A 17990-nucleotide genomic window follows, 5' to 3' on the forward strand; every position below is an offset into this window, starting at 1 on the left:
CCTGAGAAGTGTGTAGTGAAGCATGAGGTCTTCTGTCCTCAGGGAGACTGTATAGGGCAGAAGATCAAGGGTCAGGGAGCTCCAGCTATGAGGTTGTTATCCAAGCTGGGATGAGACTTTTCAATGACTGTTTTGTGGTCTTCATATTCCTGTAAGTAACCCCTTGGCCATGCTCTGTAAGGAAGCCCAGTAAACTCACTGGTTTGCCAGGGGTGAACTTTGGTGGAATTGGACTTTAGTTTGTTGGGGGTACCCTGCATAGAGAGCAAGCACTTATTGGGGTGGACTGCTGTTTCCTGAGGACTTGCCAGGCTCTGCCTTGCTATGGTTTCTGTCTGCCTAAGAGCCAGGAATGGAGGAGGGGAGAATAATGGATTTACCCCTTATTGTAGAAGCCAGTAGAGATAATCACAGAGTGTGCTGCAGGTATAAATGATAAAAGGGCAGAATCATAGAAAAACATGGTAGGTTGGGGAAGGGTTTTTTAAAGTGTGGCATAGTGGCACAGGTTTATAATCCCAGTACTGGGGAGGCTGAGGCAGGAGGATTGAGAGTTTGAGGCCAACCTAGGCTATGTAGTGAGATTATGTCACATAAAAAACCAACAAAAAACCTTTTTGGCAAGGGTGGACTTGCTCTGGCTGTGGAAGAAGTGATGGTAGGGAAAGGTGGAGCCCTTCTGGGAACCCTTCTGCTTTGCCCATCTCTCTTTCTCTCTCTCTTTTTTTTGTTTTTGCTCACCTCTTGCATTCCGCTCCATTTGCTCTGATTCTGCAGTCTTGAGTGTGCCCTTCCATCACTGAAAAATGACAACTGCTCCACCAGGAATACTTCATGCTCATTTGTGATAATGAAGGCCAGGGTGCTTTCAGTCAGTATCAGCAGAATTCATGCCTCTTTCCTTTGTCAGCGCTACAAAGTTTACCACACCTTCCATATAGATGGGTTCATCTGAGAATCCTGACAACAGAGCTCAGGTCTTACTCATTTTACAGTGGGCTGTGGCAGGGGAAAGTGTGGGACAGATTGGGCTCAGATGTTGGCTCCAGGCACTGCTACCTGTTCATGTGCCCTTTGGCAAGTTGGTTCACCTGCTGAGTCTCAGTTTCCTCACAAGAGGATCCTGAGCATCCTCAAGTTGTATAAATGGAAAATAGCGTTAGGTGATGTTAGTCATCTGATTATTGGATTCTAGAACCAAAATTTGAGCTTGGATTGCTCAAGCTGTGAATTTACAGCTCAGATCTCTGAGTACTCAGCAGTGTTTTTTTTTTTTTTTAAGGTTTAGAGAAACTTTGCATTTATTTTATTTATTTGCAAGCAGAAAGAGAGGGGCGGGTTGAGAATATGGGTGTGCCAGGGCTTCTAGCCGCTGCAAACAACTCCAGATGCATGCACTACTTTGTGCATTTGGCTGTATGTGAGTATTAGTAAATAGAACCTGGGTCATTAGGCTTTGCAGCTGAGCATCTTAACTGCTGAGCCATCTCTCCAGCCTTGCTTTATATGTGTGTGTGTGTGTGTGTGTGTGTGTGTGTATGTATCTATCTATCTATCTACTCTATTTGTTTGTAAACAGAGAGAGGGAGGAGGTCTCTTACCACTACAAACAAACTCCAGATGCATGTGCTACTTTGTGCATCTGGCTTTATGTGGGTACTGGGAAATCGAACTTGGGCTTTCGGGCTGTATAAGCAAGAGCCTTTAACCACTTAGCCATCTCTCTAGCCTGTTTTAAGAATGTGACAGAAAGGCTGGGGGTGGTGGTGCAGGCCTTTAATCCCAGCTGAGGTAGGAGGATTGCCATGAGTTTGAGGCCAGCCTGGAGCTACAAAGTGAATTCCAGGTCAGCCTGAGCTACAGTGAGATCTTGCCTTGAAAAACACATAGTGACAGAAAAATCCCTGAGTCCCTTTCTTTCTCCCAGATTTATCTTTTTGTATTGTTTTGCTGAACCATTTCAAATTGTATTGTAGCCAAGAAGCTCTAAATACTGCAACATCCATGGCTGAAAAATATTTTCATACATATTCTCAGTAAATGACATTAGAATTGTTTGTATCTAATTCATATTTATCCTGGTAGTCTCTTAATTAGGGCCTATAGCTCTTTTAAAACCAAGAGGATCCAGGTTTATATTTTGCACTTGATTGTTGTTACCCATCTATGGAGTTAATGTCTTTTTTTTTTTTTTTTTTTGAGGCAGGGTTTTAACTCTAGCCCAGCTTGGCCTTTGAACTGCTAGTACTCTTTCATCTTCAGCATTCTGAGTTTTGGGATTACAGGCATGAGCCACCTCTAGCAAGTTTTCTGTCTCTATCCCCCCTTGTTAACTGGGATTATAGCCATGTGTAGTTTTAGGTCAGTGTGAGGATCAAACTGAGGTCCTGATAGTTGTGTAGCAATCTTGTTTATTGAGCCATCTTCCCAGCCTTGCAGTGTTTTGTTTATCTATTTTTTAAATCCCCCATGTCTTATAAATAGAAGTTAGATCTAAAGGCTTGATTAGGTTTATTCAAGTCAAAGCTGCTTAAGCAAGAAAACTTCGTAAGTGATGCTGGGTCACCCCGTGGTGCCTTACCAGGAAACCTGTGCCTCTTTGCCCTTCTTCAGAGAAGCTGAGCTCTTTGTAGGAAATTAGGAATTCCTATTCCCAAAGATAGCTCTGTCTTCCTAAAACAAAACTGATTGGGTTTTGAACTTCAAGGCCATTAAGTAAGATGGCATGGAAAGGGGCTTCAGTGCCCACAGGCACCCCTAGTGTTATTTCCTTTTCCTGTTCAAATCCTTCACAGTGTGTTGTAGCAGAGGATGCCAGGTCAGCCTTATTCCTCAAAAGCAAAACCAGAGAATCAGGAATGTTAGCTCCTTGGACATTTCTGCCAACATTCTGGGGACTTGAGATTACTTTCATTTGCAAGTTAAATGTCATACATGTATTTTCTACACATTACTTTTTTTGAAATCACATGTACCTAAACCCATGATTGTTTTGCTTGAAATTTATTGTCAGGAATATAATAGTCCCTTACATTTGTATAATGCTTTCACTGTGCTCAGAGTCTCATGTATTATTGTGTTAGATCCTTAGGGAATCATTGTTGTTTTCCTGTTTTGTTTTCTCTTTGGTCTTGTAGACTGGGGTTTTGTTTCTGTGCCATTAATGTCACTTGGCAGAAGGTGCTGAACTATGCTGACGGACTTCTACTGTGCATATTAGTTCTAGTGTTGATGTACTTGTGGTTCTGACTAAAGCGCCCTAGCATTGCAGTTGCCACTACAACTGTTGGTTACCTTTTCTGCATCCTTGGCAGCCTCCTTACCCCATCCTTGTTTTCCATTACCTGGAGCACATGTGGCTAATTGCTTACTGTGCTCTTGCCTCTTGCAGTTTCAACTCTGATTTCAAGTGGATAGAGGAACAAAGGAACTGGATTCTCTCCTACTAGAATTCCTTCTGTGTATTAGGCCTGGATGTAGTACTTTGAGCATAATTCTTCCATATATCGTGCTTAGAAATCCCTGGAGGTATCACTCCCATTTAAAAAAAATATTTTGTACTCTCCCATTTTACTGATAAATTGAAGCTTAAATTACTCAGATGACTTCTTTGCTGTCCCAGTCAGGGACAGGAGGCAGCTAGCTATTGGGTCACCTGTACTTAGCCCCAGGGCTGCAGTGTGCCAGGTCTACAAGTTGACAGGAGCTTCTTTCTGGGCTGAGCCTTCATGCTCCTTCAAAGGGTGGTCCCTTCTACAGGCCAGTGAGCCTTAGCCATAGCTGCAGAGGATTCCTCTTGCACTAGTTTCCCCGGTGTGCTCAGCCGAGACAGGCCACTCTTATTAGTAGCAGAACCACTGCACCATCTTGAAGGAGTCTTAGACACTCTGGTCATCTGAGTGTAGATAGAGTCTAGCTTACCAGGATGAGTATACTGAGCTCAAACTACAGAACCGTCCAGGCCAGTACTCCCTAAAAGTGACTTTGTGCATGATGCGTGTGTGTGTGTGTGTGGGGGGGGGTTGTCACATACAAGACAAATGCCTCTTTTTACTTTATTTTGAAACAAGGTCTCATTCACCTATCTGGACTAGCTTTGAACTCACTCTGCAACCAGGCTGGTCTTGAATTTACAGTCCCCCTGCCTCAGCCTCCTAGGTTGCTACCTAGGTTTCTTTGATGCTTTCTGAGTTTTGGTAAACAACCTTGGTGCTCTTAGTCCTTTATACTTGAAGCCTAGGTCAGGACCTAGTAGGTTGATGTGCATCTTGTTCCATTATGACTATTTCCAGCAGGTAGTGATGGATCGTTCCAGTATTATTGGTGCACTGGGGCACTTTCTTTTCTTTTCAAGGGAGGGTTTCACTCTAGCCCAGGCTGACCTGGAATTCAATATGTAGTCTCAGAGTGGCCTTGAACTCACAGTGCTCCTCTTACCTCTGCCTCCTGAGTGATGGGATTAAAGGTGTGTGCCACCGTGCTGGGCATTTTCTTGACAGATAGAAATGGTCTTGAGGCAGGACTATAACACTGGACCCAGCTTTCTCATCTTTAAAGTTAGGGGATTGGCCTAGGTTGGTCAAATTCCTTTGCTGTAACATTGTATGTGTCTTGTAGGAGTGGTGGTGTCCCTTTACAGTGCTGAAGCTGGCAGCCCTGTGACTGGGTGCCACTCCTACTCCATTGTTGAGCCTGTCCTTGACTCCAGGTCTGGTCTCTCAGGAGAGAAGCCTCACCAGGGAACAGAGACCCCTGAACTAAGGCGCCATGGCTACATCAGCCCCCCTGCGGAGCCTGGAAGAGGAAGTGACCTGCTCCATCTGCCTTGATTACCTGCGAGACCCTGTGACCATCGACTGTGGCCATGTGTTCTGCCGCAGCTGCACAGGTGACATCCGTCCTATCTCAGGGAGTCGCCCTGTATGCCCACTCTGCAAGAAGCCTTTTAAGAAGGAGAACATCCGGCCCGTGTGGCAGCTGGCCAGCCTGGTGGAGAATATCGAACGACTGAAGGTGGACAAAGGCAGGGAACAGGGCGAGCTGGCCCGGGAGCCACAGGATGTGAAGTTGTGTGAGCGGCACCAGGAGAAGCTGCACTACTTCTGTGAGGATGATGGAAAACTGCTGTGCGTGATGTGCCGAGAATCCCGGGAACACCGGCCCCACACAGCTGTCCTCGTGGAGAAGGCTGCCCTGCCACACAGGGTAAGCTCCTCTCGCTTGTGGAAGAGCCCTATAGACCTCTGCAGGCCTGGCTGAGATCCCTTGTGAGAGTTCTGCCCAGCTATCTGTATTGCTTGTTTTTCCACAGGAAAAAATCCTGAACTACCTGAGCACCTTGAGGAGAGACAGAGACAAGATTCATGGCCTTCAGGTGAAGGGAGAAGCGGACATCCTTGCTGCACTGGTACGCAGGTGACAGGAGGCTGGGAGTGATGTGCATGTATGTATAGGGCAGGGCAGGAGAGCCAGGTGGGCAGGAGATGTTTCAAGGAGTAGCTTGGGAGAATGCATATTGGACTGACTTCAACCAGAGCAGAGCTTGTCCAAGGACAAGGCATAGGCTCTGTCCATGTGAGCCAGCCGTGTGCCTCAGACTTTGAGCCTGCTTTCTCATCTGGTAAGTGGCTTGTCTAGCTATTGGCAAAGAGCCCTCTTCTTCACTGGGATTTTCACCTCAGCTAGCAGCCATGGCTGAGGGGACTGAGGAAGGCCTGCCTTCATTCTCCCTTCCCAAGAACAAGGGACATTTCTTGAATGGAGGGTAGCTGAAAGGGGAGGGGTGATTGGCTTCAGGGTAGGAAGGGCGAGGGAAGGCCTAGCCTGTCATTGCCAGTGTACAAAACAGGCAGCGTGCCACGTGCTTGATGTGAGATGGAGCAGGAGGGAAAAGCTGATAAAATGGTTTTAGTTGCTGGGAAGAGTGTGTGTGCTTGGAAAGTGGGCTGAGGAAGGATATTGGGGCCAGACTTAGCAGCATGTGAATAGGTCCTGGGAGAAGGAGAGATTAAAGCTGGAGATAGTTCTAGTCTAAGAAGCATCATCAGGTCCCAGTGTATCTGGGCATCCATACCCCAAAATTGGCTAACAGTTATTGAGGATTCAGACATACTCCAGCTTAGCAAGACAGAACATGGTCCCTGAGCACCCACATTCCAGTTTAATTGAGGAAACAGGACAGTCCTGTGTGGTAAGGATATAGTACACATTGCTTATTTGTAGTAATGGGTGCTAAAGGGAGGGTTGATCAGGCTTGGATGGTGTTGCAGTAAGGTTGGCATTACTGGCAGAAATCACCTGACCAAGAGCAGCTTTTGGGAAAAAAGGATTTATTTTGGCTTACAGACTTGAGGGAAGCTCCAGGATGGCGGGGAAAATGATGGCATGACCAGAGGGTGAACATCATCCCTGGCCAACATCAGATGGACAATAGGAACAGGAGAGTGTGCCGAACACTGGCTGTAATGCCCATGAGTCTGCCCCCAACAATACACTGCCTCCAAGAGGTGTTAATTCCCAAATCTCCATCAGCTGGGAACCTAGCATTCAGAACACCTAAGTTTATGGAGGACTCCTGAATCAAACCACCACAAATGGGATTGACCATGCAGTGCATCCTAGAAAAGGGAACATACAAATTTTGTGCATGGGTTAAAGTGTGTTGGCTCATGAGTGGGTATACAGGGTTTTCCCCAGTGCCCTGAGACATACTAGTCACCCAGGACAGAAAGTGACAGCCATCAGGCATAGTCGGTTCTGTTAGCAGTAGAGGGACTAGACTGATTGACTAGTCATATCTTCTTTGAGGATTGAAAGGGTGGAGCAGGAGGGCTAGTGGCTTCTCCTACCTAAAAGACTACAGATTTCATTAATGGTAGTTCTGAGTGGAATGAGCCAGTCCCAGTTCCTGGAGACATCCTGCACCACAGATTGAAGCATCACTCTTCTTCCCTTCCTGCCCTTCTACAGATAAAACTGCAAGAGCAGAGGCAGTACATTGTGTCAGAATTTAAGCAGGGCCACCAGTTTTTGAAGAAGCGGGAGCAGCACCTGCTGGACCAGCTGGCCACCTTAGAGCAGCTGCTTACTGAGGGCAGAGAAAAGTTCAAGACCCGGGGTGTCAGTGAGCTAAGCCGGCTAGAGATGGTCATTTCTGAGCTGGAGGGTAAGGCACGGCAGCCTGCTGCAGAGCTCATGCAGGTAAGAGGCTGTGTTGTGCTGAGGTGGGGGATAGGGTAATACCTGGCCTGCCATTCTTGGATTGGACCTTGTTGAGAGATGCATCCTCCTGGGGCCTGCATTTATTGTCTGAAACATGGGAATGATAGTCATAACTCCTCACTTCTCACTCTCCTATTTACTCAGAGGGCTACATAAACATGAAAATAAGACAGTTGACATAGTTTTACTTGCATCATCTACAGAGTGCTTAAAAAGTACAGTAGAAATGAAAGCAAAGGTTGGTTGTCTCTGCCATCTCCCTTCCTCATCACTGCACCCCCTTGTAACAAGGCAGAAGCTTATGGTTTTTTAAAAGTATTTTATTTTTTAAAATTTATTTGAGAGGAAAAAAGGGCATATAGAGAGAATGGGTGCGCTAGGACCTTCAGCCACTGCAAACAAACTCCAGACACGTGACATCTTTGCATCTGGCTTATGTGGGTGCTAGGGAATCAAACCTGGACCCTTAGGCTTTGCAGGCAAGCACTTTAACTGCTAAGCCATCTCTCTAACCCCAGAAGCTTGTTTTTGAGATAGGATCTCGCTGTGTAGTCTTGGCTGTTCTCAGACTCAGTAGTTCTCTTGCATCAACCCCGTAAGTGCTGGAATTACAAGTGAGCTTTCACTACACCATTCTTTTGACCTTGTGGCTAAGGTGGATACCTTACATGGTTCTTGAGATGATGAAAGGTAGCTTAGAGAGGGCTGAGTGGCAGCTATCAGGGACTCAGGGTGCCTGGGAGGGATGGACAATTGGAGAAAAGGGACCGTGGAACACCATTCCTAGAGAGTACAGTGATGAGTGGCAAGGTGCCTCTGGATGCTTTCCAGTGACCATGGTGAGAATGGGCTGTCAGGTTGAGGTGAGATGACACATCTCCTGGTGCATCCTAGTGGACTCACCATCCAGAAAGGACTCAGTAGTCTATGGAGGGTGTGGACCTACTCTTCCTGACAATCCAGGAATAAGGTTATCTGATGCCCTCTCCAGCCTGCATTGTCTGGGGTGAATGGGCCTGTCTGTCAGCAAGGGAACCACCAAGATCTCTACAAGTGGAGTACCAGGCCAGTGGCCGTGCATATCCATAGTCAGGAGGAAAGAGATGAGGAGGCAGGTCCCCAGTGTATGTGCCAGTACAGGCTGTGTAAATGGGAGGCTTCTCTCTGCTTGCCTCTCCCTGCTGCTGGTTGAGCCATGTGTACAGGAACTGGCTGGGTTTACTCCTCCAGCCTAGCCCCTATCAGGAGAATAGTTTATTCCAGGCCCTGGGGCAGGAATGAGGTCCAGTTAAGCCTAGGGAACCTGGCTCCATGCTGTTGTTCTCTTGTTTTGCCCAGTATCCCTTTTCCCCATTATCTATTTCCTAAATTTCTCCTCAGACTCTGCAGACCTTGTTGCCTTTTACTTGCTCTGCCTGTTCTCCTTCCCCCTTTAAGGAATACCTCTGACTTTCTTTACAGCTCCTGCATGCATGGATATGTGGATTCAGAGTTGCGAGGCACCGAGTGGTGTATAGCCAAGGATGGGGTGTGGTGACCAGTGTGTCTCTCTAGAGGACCTTTTTCTAACCCACTCTGGGAGTTGTCTCAAGTCAGAGCCCCCACCTGTGGTGACTTAGGCTATCTGCTTAATATGTAGAATCACTGTGAACTCGAGGCCAGTCTGAGACTACATAGTGAATTCCAGGTCAGCCTGGGCTAGAGCAACACCCTACCTTGAAAAACAAAAGCAAAAACAAAATAAAACAAAATCACTACTTAGAATATTTGGGTTGGTAGTTTGTCTATGTTTAGATTTGATTTTGCTGCAAGGTAACTTTTGGATGACTGACTCCTTAATTAGCATTCATGTTTTTCCAGAGTTGATTAGATTGTTAAAGAACAGTAAGAAGGAGACCCAAACTAGTGTCCAGAAGTCTCGTAGTTGAAATGGTGAGAGGTAGAGAGGTAGTTCATGTGAAACAGGCCTTTGGCGGAGGAGGCAAGAAGGAGAGATGGAAAGAGACCTAAGCTGGGAGAGCCACAAATATGGTAAAGGGGCAGGGTACCAGAGCCCCAAAGACATGGGCATCTTCCCCTGGCTGGCCGTGGTGGGTTTGGAAGGGGATGAGCGTGCCACTGTACCTCACCTGGAAGAGCCTCCCCAGTTCTGTCAGTAGTCATGATGTCCCATGTCAGAGATGGCTCCTACTCACGATGCCTGTTTCACTGCTCTGCTTGGTTTTGCCACAGGAGTGTCATGAGAAAAGATATCTAGGGACCTTGGGCAGACGACTCTGGAGATCCTTGGTTGCTTTAGCCTTAGATGACTCGACCCCTCTGCTAGATTTTGTCTTTTGCTAGCAACTCCCAGGTCACAAAATCTGCCCGTTGCCCCTCAGCTAAGCTGGCTACTGCCCCACCCTGTTTTTTGTGTAGCGCCTATCACTTACTAACATGGTATGATCTTTTTTTTTTTTTTTTTTTGCCTCCCCTACTAGGATGCCAGTTTCATACAGGTAGGGATTTGTATCTATCTCTATCTTTCTTTTCTTTCTTTCGTTTGTTTTTTGAGGTAGGATCTTGCTCTAGCCCAGGCTGACCTGTGTCTATTGCTATTGTCTGCATCTCTTTCTGGTACACGGACAAGAAGCCTTTCAGGTCTACCTTCCTTGTTACCATTGTCTCCCTTTACCATTAGCCACAGAGCCGCCAAGTAACTGTTACCTGGGGTTTTGGTTAGCTGCTGTATAATAGCTCAGATACAACTGAGGCTCTATCTCTGTCGGTGGCAGTCATAGGTGCAGTGTCTGGAGACATTCATGGGGCCGGGTTACTTCCATCTGGTTGTTCACCGGCTTCAGGACGCTCTTGGTCATGTTGTTGAAGTTGGGTTTGTTACTGTTGTGCCCACAATTGAGCTGATAAAAAGAGTTAGAAAATTTTGTTTGTTTCCTTTTTGTCCCCCACCTTTGTTCTTCCCTCCTTTTTTTTTTTTTTTTTTTTTTTAAGCAAGCCTGTTTCTTGAGAGCTTGTGTGGAGGCTCTAGCAGGGGCGCGCAGCTACTCGTGTACCCTTGACTGAAGACCGAGCCTCCTCTATTCGGGGAAGGTTGTCCTCTTTGACCAAGCGTGCAGCTTTGGGAGGGATGCACATGGAGTGATGAGGGAGGAAGGGGCACCTGCCTAGCCAGCCAGATCAGCTGAATCAACCCTGGCAATCAGTGGAGTGACAGATGTCGCAGCCAGATTGCCCTTACATCCTGGCCTTTTTCTTAAATGTGAGAGTGTGAGAGAGAGAATGGGCATGCCAGGGCTTCCAGCCACTGTAATCGAACTCCAGACGCGTGCCTCCCCTTGTGCACATGTGCTACCTTGTGTGCTTGCATCACCTTGTGAGTCTGGCTTACTTGGGACCTGGAGAGTTGAACATGAGTCTTTAGGCTTTGAAGGCAAGGGCCTTAACTGATAAGCCATCTCTCTAGTCCCCTTCCCTCCTTTTTTAAAGAACAAGACCCAGGAATTTTAGTCATTGCTTTTTTTCATATCCCACTGGATGGAACTTAGTTCTGTGAAATATAGTTATCTGGGTAGCCATGGCCCAACCATAACTTCAGGTGTTCGCTATTAAAAGGAAGGGGAGGGCTAGGGAGATGGCTTACTGGTTAAGGTGCTTGCCTGCAAAGCCTAAGGAACTCATGTTTGACTCTCCAGGTCCCCATATAAGGCAGGCACACAGTAATGCAAGAATGCAAGGTAACACGTGCACAAGGGAGCACATGTGTCTAGAGTTCAGTTGACGTGGCTAGAGGTCCTGGCATGCCCATTCTGTTTCTCTCACTCTCTCGCATAAAAAAGAAAAAGACCAGTCTATTGGGCTTGCCTTATGTTGCAGTCAGGTTCACATTGCTGGCAGAAAATACCTGACCAAGAGCAGCTTGTGGGAAAAAAGGTTTATTTTGGCTTAAAGACTTGAGGGGAAGCTCCATAATGGCAGGGGAAATGATGGCATGAGCAGAGGGTGGACATCACCTCACCAACATCAGGTGGACAACAGCAACAGGAGATTGTGCCAAACACTAGCAAGGGGAAACTGGATATAATACTCATAAGCCTGCCCCAACAATAGACAGCCTCCAGGAGGTGTTAATTCCCAAACTCCCATCAGCTGGGAACCTAGCATTCAGAACACCTAAGATAAGGGGGTCACCTGAATTAAACTACCACACCTCAAAAAAAAAAAAAAAGAAGGGGAGAAGGCTGAAGAGATGGCTCAGTGGTTAAAGTGCTTCCCTATAAAGCCTAATGACCTGGGTACCCATGTAAAACCAGATGTACAAAGTGGTACATGCATCTGGAGTGCATTTGCAGTGGCTAGAGGCCCTGGCACGCTTATCCTCTTCCTCCTCCCCCTTTTACAAATAAATAAGATACAGGGCTGGAGAGATGGCTTAGTACTTAAGGAGTTTGCCTGCAAAGCCAAAGGATCCCAGTTCCATTCTCTAGGACCCATGTAAGCCAGAGGAGGCGCATGCATCTGGAGTTTGTGTGCAGTGGCTGGAGACCCTGGTTCATCCACTTTCTCTCTCTTTCTTTATCTCTCTCTCATAGATACATAATGAAATATATTTAAATAAATAAAATACAAAATTAAACATTTGGAGACTAGATACTAAAGGATACTTAGTCATGCCAGCCTTGTCTAAAGCAGATCACACTTGTCAGTTTTCCTGCTTGAAACCCTTTTGTGGGATTCCTTCACATTGAATAAAACTCAGCCCTTCCATTCCCCAGTCCAACCTTGCTTGATAGGTCCCTGCTTCCTTAACCCTTTCCCATTTCTTACCAGTCTGCACCACACCAACACTTTCTCATTCTTCCATCCTTAGCTTAGGTGTCTTCTTGGAGAGGCCGGCCCTGTTGTCTGTCTCCTTTGGTTGTTTCTGCTCTTGCATTATTTGTTTTATTGTTTTACCCAATATCCACTAGACTGTCAGCTCCCTGAGGAAGGAGACGTGTGTTTTGTTAACTGTTATGTCTCTGCCTCTAATGTAGAGCAGGGTGTAACTGAATGCAACTTAGATTTATGTTAATGCTTATATTTTCTTCCCTTGCAGGATACCAGGGACTTCGCCAACAAGTAAGAGCTTTCTTTGCTCAGTGTCCTCATTCCCCTGTCTCCTCCCCCTTCTTTGACTGCTTCATGTGGCTGATGGGTACCAAAGATGCCACAGCCTCTGGTTAGTACTGATAGCCTTTGGGAATCAGGAGTGCATCCTTGAAAACTATGGACTGCTGTTCCCTGAGCACCAGCTCTGTAGTTCAGGGGATATAGTGGGAGGGTTAAAGCTGGCTTGGGAGAGACAGAGTGCTCACAGATGAAGCTTCTTGACATGGCCTGGCTCAGCTAGTGTCTGGTTCCCTGTTTCTCTGTGTCTTGATTGAAGATAAGCAAGCCTTTCCTGCCCCCTTCATGGTTGTCATGAAGATTGACAGAAGAGCCAAGTTGTAATGTTCACTTTCTCAGGTATCCACGGAAGAAGTTCTGGGTTGGGAAACCCATCCCTCATATGGTGAAAAGGAAGACAGGAGAGTTCACAGATAAAGTCCTCTCTCTGCAGCGAGGCCTGCGGCAGTTCCAAGGTAAGGGTTGGGGGAGAGCACGGGTAGGAGTTAGGAAGGGCCACACTTGAGTGACAGTGCCTGGCTTCTCACTGCTGTATTCTCCAACCTTCCTGCTGTAAGGGCTGCTCGTTGCTGTCTGCTTTCTTCTTGGGATTTCAGGTGGAATCCCAGTCCAAAATTAATACCAAGTAAGACATGAGCCCATGACTTCTGGGTCTGAAAGTCTGCTGTCCTTTTGTTTTCCTCTAGGAAAGCTTCTAAGAGAGCTGGAATATAAGACAGGTAAGTGAGTATACCAAAGGTTGTTTGACCTCAAATAAAGAAAGCTGCCCTGTGGGAATACTCACTGGTCTCTGTCCCTTGGATTTTCTTGCAAATCTACTATGTGGTCTGCAGTATAGAGGGCCAGCCCTTCACTGTTTGGTCCTTTGGACATCTCAGGTCCTGTCCTTCAGTTTTTGCCACAGATTCTTCTCATCTGCCTTACTTGTCTTTAGAGCAAACAGCAATGGTAGCCTGAGGCCAGAGGCCATCGTGTACAGGTCCTGTGCTGGCCCTTCACCCCATTGCCAGGGCATGCACTGTGTACCTCTGAGGATACAGATATGTCTGTATGTAGACATGGTATAGATAGTACCTCTTGGATTCTGTAGTATTGTGGCCTCTTCCCAGTCCTCCAGTGACGCTGTAACTTCTTCCCTTGTCCCCACAGTAAGTGTCACCCTGGACCCACAGTCAGCCAGTGGATACCTGCAGCTGTCAGAAGATTGGAAGAGTGTGATGTATACCAGCCAGTACCAGAGCAACTCCCTGTACCCCCAGCAGTTTGATTGTGAGCCAGGGGTGCTTGGCAGCAAGGGCTTCACCTGGGGTAAGGTGTACTGGGAAGTGGAAGTGGAAAGGGAAGGCTGGTCTGAGGATGAGGAGGATGTGGAGGAGGAGGAAGGGGATGAAGAGGAGGATGAAGAGGAGGCTGGCTATGGGGATGGATATGATGACTGGGAAACTGATGAGGATGAAGAATCGCTGGGGGAGGAGGAAGAGGAAGAGGAAGAAGAGGAGGAAGAGGAAGCTCTGGAAAGCTGCATGGTAGGAGTGGCCAGAGACTCTGTCAAGAGGAAGGGAGACCTCTCTCTCCGGCCAGAGGATGGAGTTTGGGCACTGCGGCTCTCCTCCTCTGGTATCTGGGCCAACACGAGCCCTGAGGCCCAGCTCTTCCCAGCACTGCGGCCCCGCAGAGTGGGCATCGCCCTGGATTATGAAGAGGGTACTGTGACATTCACCAATGCAGAATCACAGGAACTCCTCTATACCTTCACTGCCACCTTCACCCGGCGCCTGGTCCCCTTCCTATGGCTCAAGTGGCCAGGAACACGCCTCTTGCTGAGACCCTGAGCCCCAGTGCCTGCCTGAACCCCACATATCAACAGAAGCTTCACTTCTCTGAGATCCCTGGATTCTGATGGGGGAGGATGCCTGGCCAGCACAAACTGAAGTGGGAAGAGGAGGGACCCTACATAATGGCCACCCACCTCCCCATCTCAGTGGCCAGAGACCTCGGAGGTATCACTCATCTCTACTTCCCAGTTGGGCTTCTCTTCCTCCTACTTATTTCCTATGGGACCTTCTGCCCCTGGAGTCCATGGGGCCTCCCTGAGTGCCCTTTGTTACAGTTCTCTCTGTTGAACAGGGCTGGGGCAGGATTTTGTGATCCAGTTGGTGTCCAATGCCAGCTGGTCTTGGGTAAAACTACTGATGAGACCTAAGGCTATTTTAATGTCCTCAAACCCATAGTTTCCCTTTGCCCAAAGCCACTGTGCTGCCACTGTCCCTGGTATTTTAAACAGACCTACCCTTCTCAGAGTTAAACACTGAACATGCTGGAATACGCTGAATCAAAATCCACTGAGTCTTCCCAGGCCATGTAGGTTGTTGGCCTGGAGTGCCAGGGAATTGTCGTCTGACATGGTGAAGAGTCCATGCCAAGCCTGGGTCTGAGTGGTTGAAGAGGTGGTATTCCCCAGGGCAAGTGGTATCTCAGGGGAGGATCTAGATAGGTGTGACTGTGTTACTTAACAGCTGTAATCAATGATCAGTGCATTATTTCACAGAGTGATCCATGTAAGGAGTTTTTTTTTTAGAAGAATTTTTTGCTCTTGATCCATGTGTAAAATCACTGGGGTGGGTGCTTTCACCTGCCTCGGAGTCTCAGGCCAGTTTCTCCAGGAGGGATTTCAGGTTTCTGTTGCTGGTTGTACTGAGTGTCCAGACTCACTTTCTTAGGAGAGGGAATAGAAGTGGGAAGATGGCTATGAGGAGAAAGGGTAGGTAGGCAGAGGAGTCCAAAGAAATGCCCCGATCTTCTTGCAAGGAGGAGAGGGCTTGCAGTGTCTGTCCACTGCCTACTGGCTTAGTCCAAGTCCTTTTGTACAGGGATCCCAGGGCTCACAGGTGACCACCAGCTCCTGCTCTAGCCAAAGTAATGTCTCATTTTTTTGTCTTTAATTCTGTTCATTTTTTGCCTTTTGCCTGTTCATCAAGCATTAGCTCTTACCCCTTGTCCCAAGAGTCTGTTCCCAGCTACTCCTGGAGTTGCACGTTTGTGTGTCACAAGCTGCCTGCGTCATGTGTATCTTAATTTCTGCCTCTAGTTTTGTAAGCTTCTGGAGGGCGACCCCATCTCTTAATACTTCTTTTATCATAGCACCTAGTGCAGTGCTGGGCCCTGAGTAGGTGTTCAATAAAGACTTGTTGAATGCATGATCTGGATAAATGTATATTTGTACTACAGCTTATGTCACCAGACCTTATTCTGGCTTTAGAGATCCCATTGATAATGGCCTCGTGTTTTCCTTGTGTGTCTGGAATGCTGGCTTTGCTTTTTGTCCTCTGCATATATTCTGTCTTTTCTGGAGGTTTCCATAGAGCCTCCTGTGGACACAACTGCCACTGCTGTGATGCTTGCTTTTCCTCTTCTACAGTGACATCTGATTGACAGTCAAAACTGTGGAGCTGTTGACACTGCTTGAGAAGGGTGCCTCAGCTGGTGTACTATGTCCTTTGAGAGACAGTGCCCCAAAGGAAATTCTATCTACAGTGATTCAGTTCTGCCTCCAAACACATTCAAATATTTGGCCATGTCTTTTTTTTTTTTAATTTTTTTGTTTTTGGTGTTTGTGGTAAGGTCTCACTAGTCCAGGCTGACCTGGAATTCACTATGTACTCTCAAGGTGGCCTCAGACTCTTGGTGATCCTCCTACCTCTGCTTCCTGAGTGCTGGTGATTAAAGCGTGCACCACCACGCCTGACCTGGATTTTTTTTTTTTAATTGCCACCTTAAAGGTGAGAAAGGGTTATGTGGAATCCTAAGATCATGCAAGTCACAGTGTCTCCTGTCCTCCCATTTATGGCTCCTTTAAGTTTTTTGTTTTGTTTGAGGCAGGGTCTCATTCCAGCTCACTTTTGAAACTCATTCTAGTCCAGGCTGGCCTCAAACTCAAAGCAATTGTCTGATTTCTGCCTCCCAAGTGCTGGGATTAAAGGTGTGTGCTGCCATGCCTGGCTTCCCTTTGATTTAAAAAAAAATAATTAATTTTTTAAAAATTTATTTGAGAGACAGAAAGAGGCAGACAGAAAGAATGGGCATGCTAGGGCCTCCAGCCACTGCAAATGAACTCCAGATGCATGTGCCACCTTTTGTGTCTGGCTTATGTGGGTCCTGAGGAATCAAGCCTGGGTCCTCAGGCTTTGCAGGCAAGGGCCTTAACAACTAAGGCCTCCCTCCATGCGCCCCCCCCCCCCGTAGAGTGTTGCTCTAGTCCTGGCTGATGTGGAATTCACCATGTAGTCTCAAGAGTGGCCTCGAACTCAAGGTGACCCTCTTACCTCTGCCTCCCAACTGCTGGGGTGAAAGGCATGTGCCACCATGCCTGGCTCCCTTTGATTTTTTTTTTAAGTATTTTTTCCAAAATAGGGTCTCATTGTACCCCAGGATGACCTGGAATTCACTCTGTAGTCCTAGGTTGGCCTCGAACTCAGTGATCCTCCTCCTCCTGCCTACCAAGTGCTGGAGTAAAGGCATGTACCACCATACCCAGCTTATATTTATTTGAGAGAAAGTATGGGTACACCAGGGCCTCCTTACACTGCAAATAATCTCCAGGTGCACATACCATTCATTCTCTGCATTTGGCTTTATGTGGGTACTGGGGAATTGAACCCCGGGCCATCAGGCTTTGCAAGTAAGCTCCCCATCTCCCCAGCCCGTTTTTTTAAAAAAATATATTTAATTAATTAATTTATTTGAGAGAGAGGGAAAGAATGGGCATGCCAGGGCATCCAGCCACTGCAAACGAAATTCAGATGCATGCGCCCCTTGTGCATCTGGCTTACGTGGGTTCTGGAGAATTGAACTGGGGTCCTTTGCTACACCGTCTCTCCAGCCCCAACCCCTGTTTTTTTTTTTTTTTTTTTTTTGGTGTGTGTGTATACATCTAGTATATACATCTATGTATACATCTATGCATCTAGTCTGAAGTCTCTTGACCTTGAACCTGGAGCTGTTCCCTCCTGCATGCTCAGTTCCTGGATGCCCTTTAGCCATTAGACTAGGGATCTGTGTGGTTTGATTATTATAATACATCTAGTCCATACTAGCAAAATCACTATGTAGCACTATGTAGCTGAGGATGATCTTGAAGTTCTGATCCTCTGCCTCCACCTCCCAGGTGATGGGGTTAATAGGTATGTGCCACCATGTCTGGTTTATGTGGTGCTGAGGATCAAACTTTGTTGCATGATGGGCAAGCATTCTGCTAACTGAACTGGTTCTATTCCCTTATCCTGTGTTTGCCCTCATAACTTACTTCATTGTGATATTTTTATTTAACTTCCTAAGGTGAATTGAGGTTGAATTTTTAAATATTAGATATGGCTATCTGACATTCACACTTAGAGATTCACTGTAGGATTCTTTCCTGGAAAGTTTTTCTTGGGAAGATTGCTCTACTGGTTGTAGCTCTCATGGTTGCTCAGAATTCTTGTGGGGCACCCTGTTTCCTGATCGTTCCCATGTAAACTATGCTCTACTGGAAGGTTTTAGGGTCTTAACTGTGTTCTTACTCTTAGGTTTCATTTATTTACATTCCCTCGGGCCCAACAACATGC

General features: G+C 46.9%; 1 protein-coding gene across 6 annotated transcripts in view; it reads left to right on the forward strand.

Moving 5' to 3' along the window:
- Positions 1-17990, forward strand: part of Trim26 (tripartite motif containing 26) — a 39768-nt gene that overhangs the window by 12659 nt on the left and 9119 nt on the right. For 2 of the 6 annotated variants that reach the window (XM_045157431.1, XM_045157429.1), the window contains exons 2-9: positions 4723-5205; positions 5312-5407; positions 6970-7200; positions 9702-9719; positions 12317-12339; positions 12727-12842; positions 13074-13106; positions 13537-15584. In XM_045157431.1, the coding sequence (XP_045013366.1) occupies positions 4768-5205; positions 5312-5407; positions 6970-7200; positions 9702-9719; positions 12317-12339; positions 12727-12842; positions 13074-13106; positions 13537-14219 (1638 nt within the window). In that variant the 5' untranslated portion in view covers positions 4723-4767 and the 3' untranslated portion in view covers positions 14220-15584. Of the gene's footprint in view, positions 1-4708; positions 5206-5311; positions 5408-6969; positions 7201-9701; positions 9720-12316; positions 12340-12726; positions 12843-13073; positions 13107-13536; positions 15585-17990 lie in introns of those variants that run through there. The other 4 variants (XM_045157430.1, XM_045157428.1, XR_006638579.1 and 1 more) reach the window with 3 other exon arrangements.

Source organism: Jaculus jaculus, chromosome 8 (genome assembly GCF_020740685.1).
Source record: "Jaculus jaculus isolate mJacJac1 chromosome 8, mJacJac1.mat.Y.cur, whole genome shotgun sequence".
NCBI classification, from domain to species: domain Eukaryota; kingdom Metazoa; phylum Chordata; class Mammalia; order Rodentia; family Dipodidae; genus Jaculus; species Jaculus jaculus.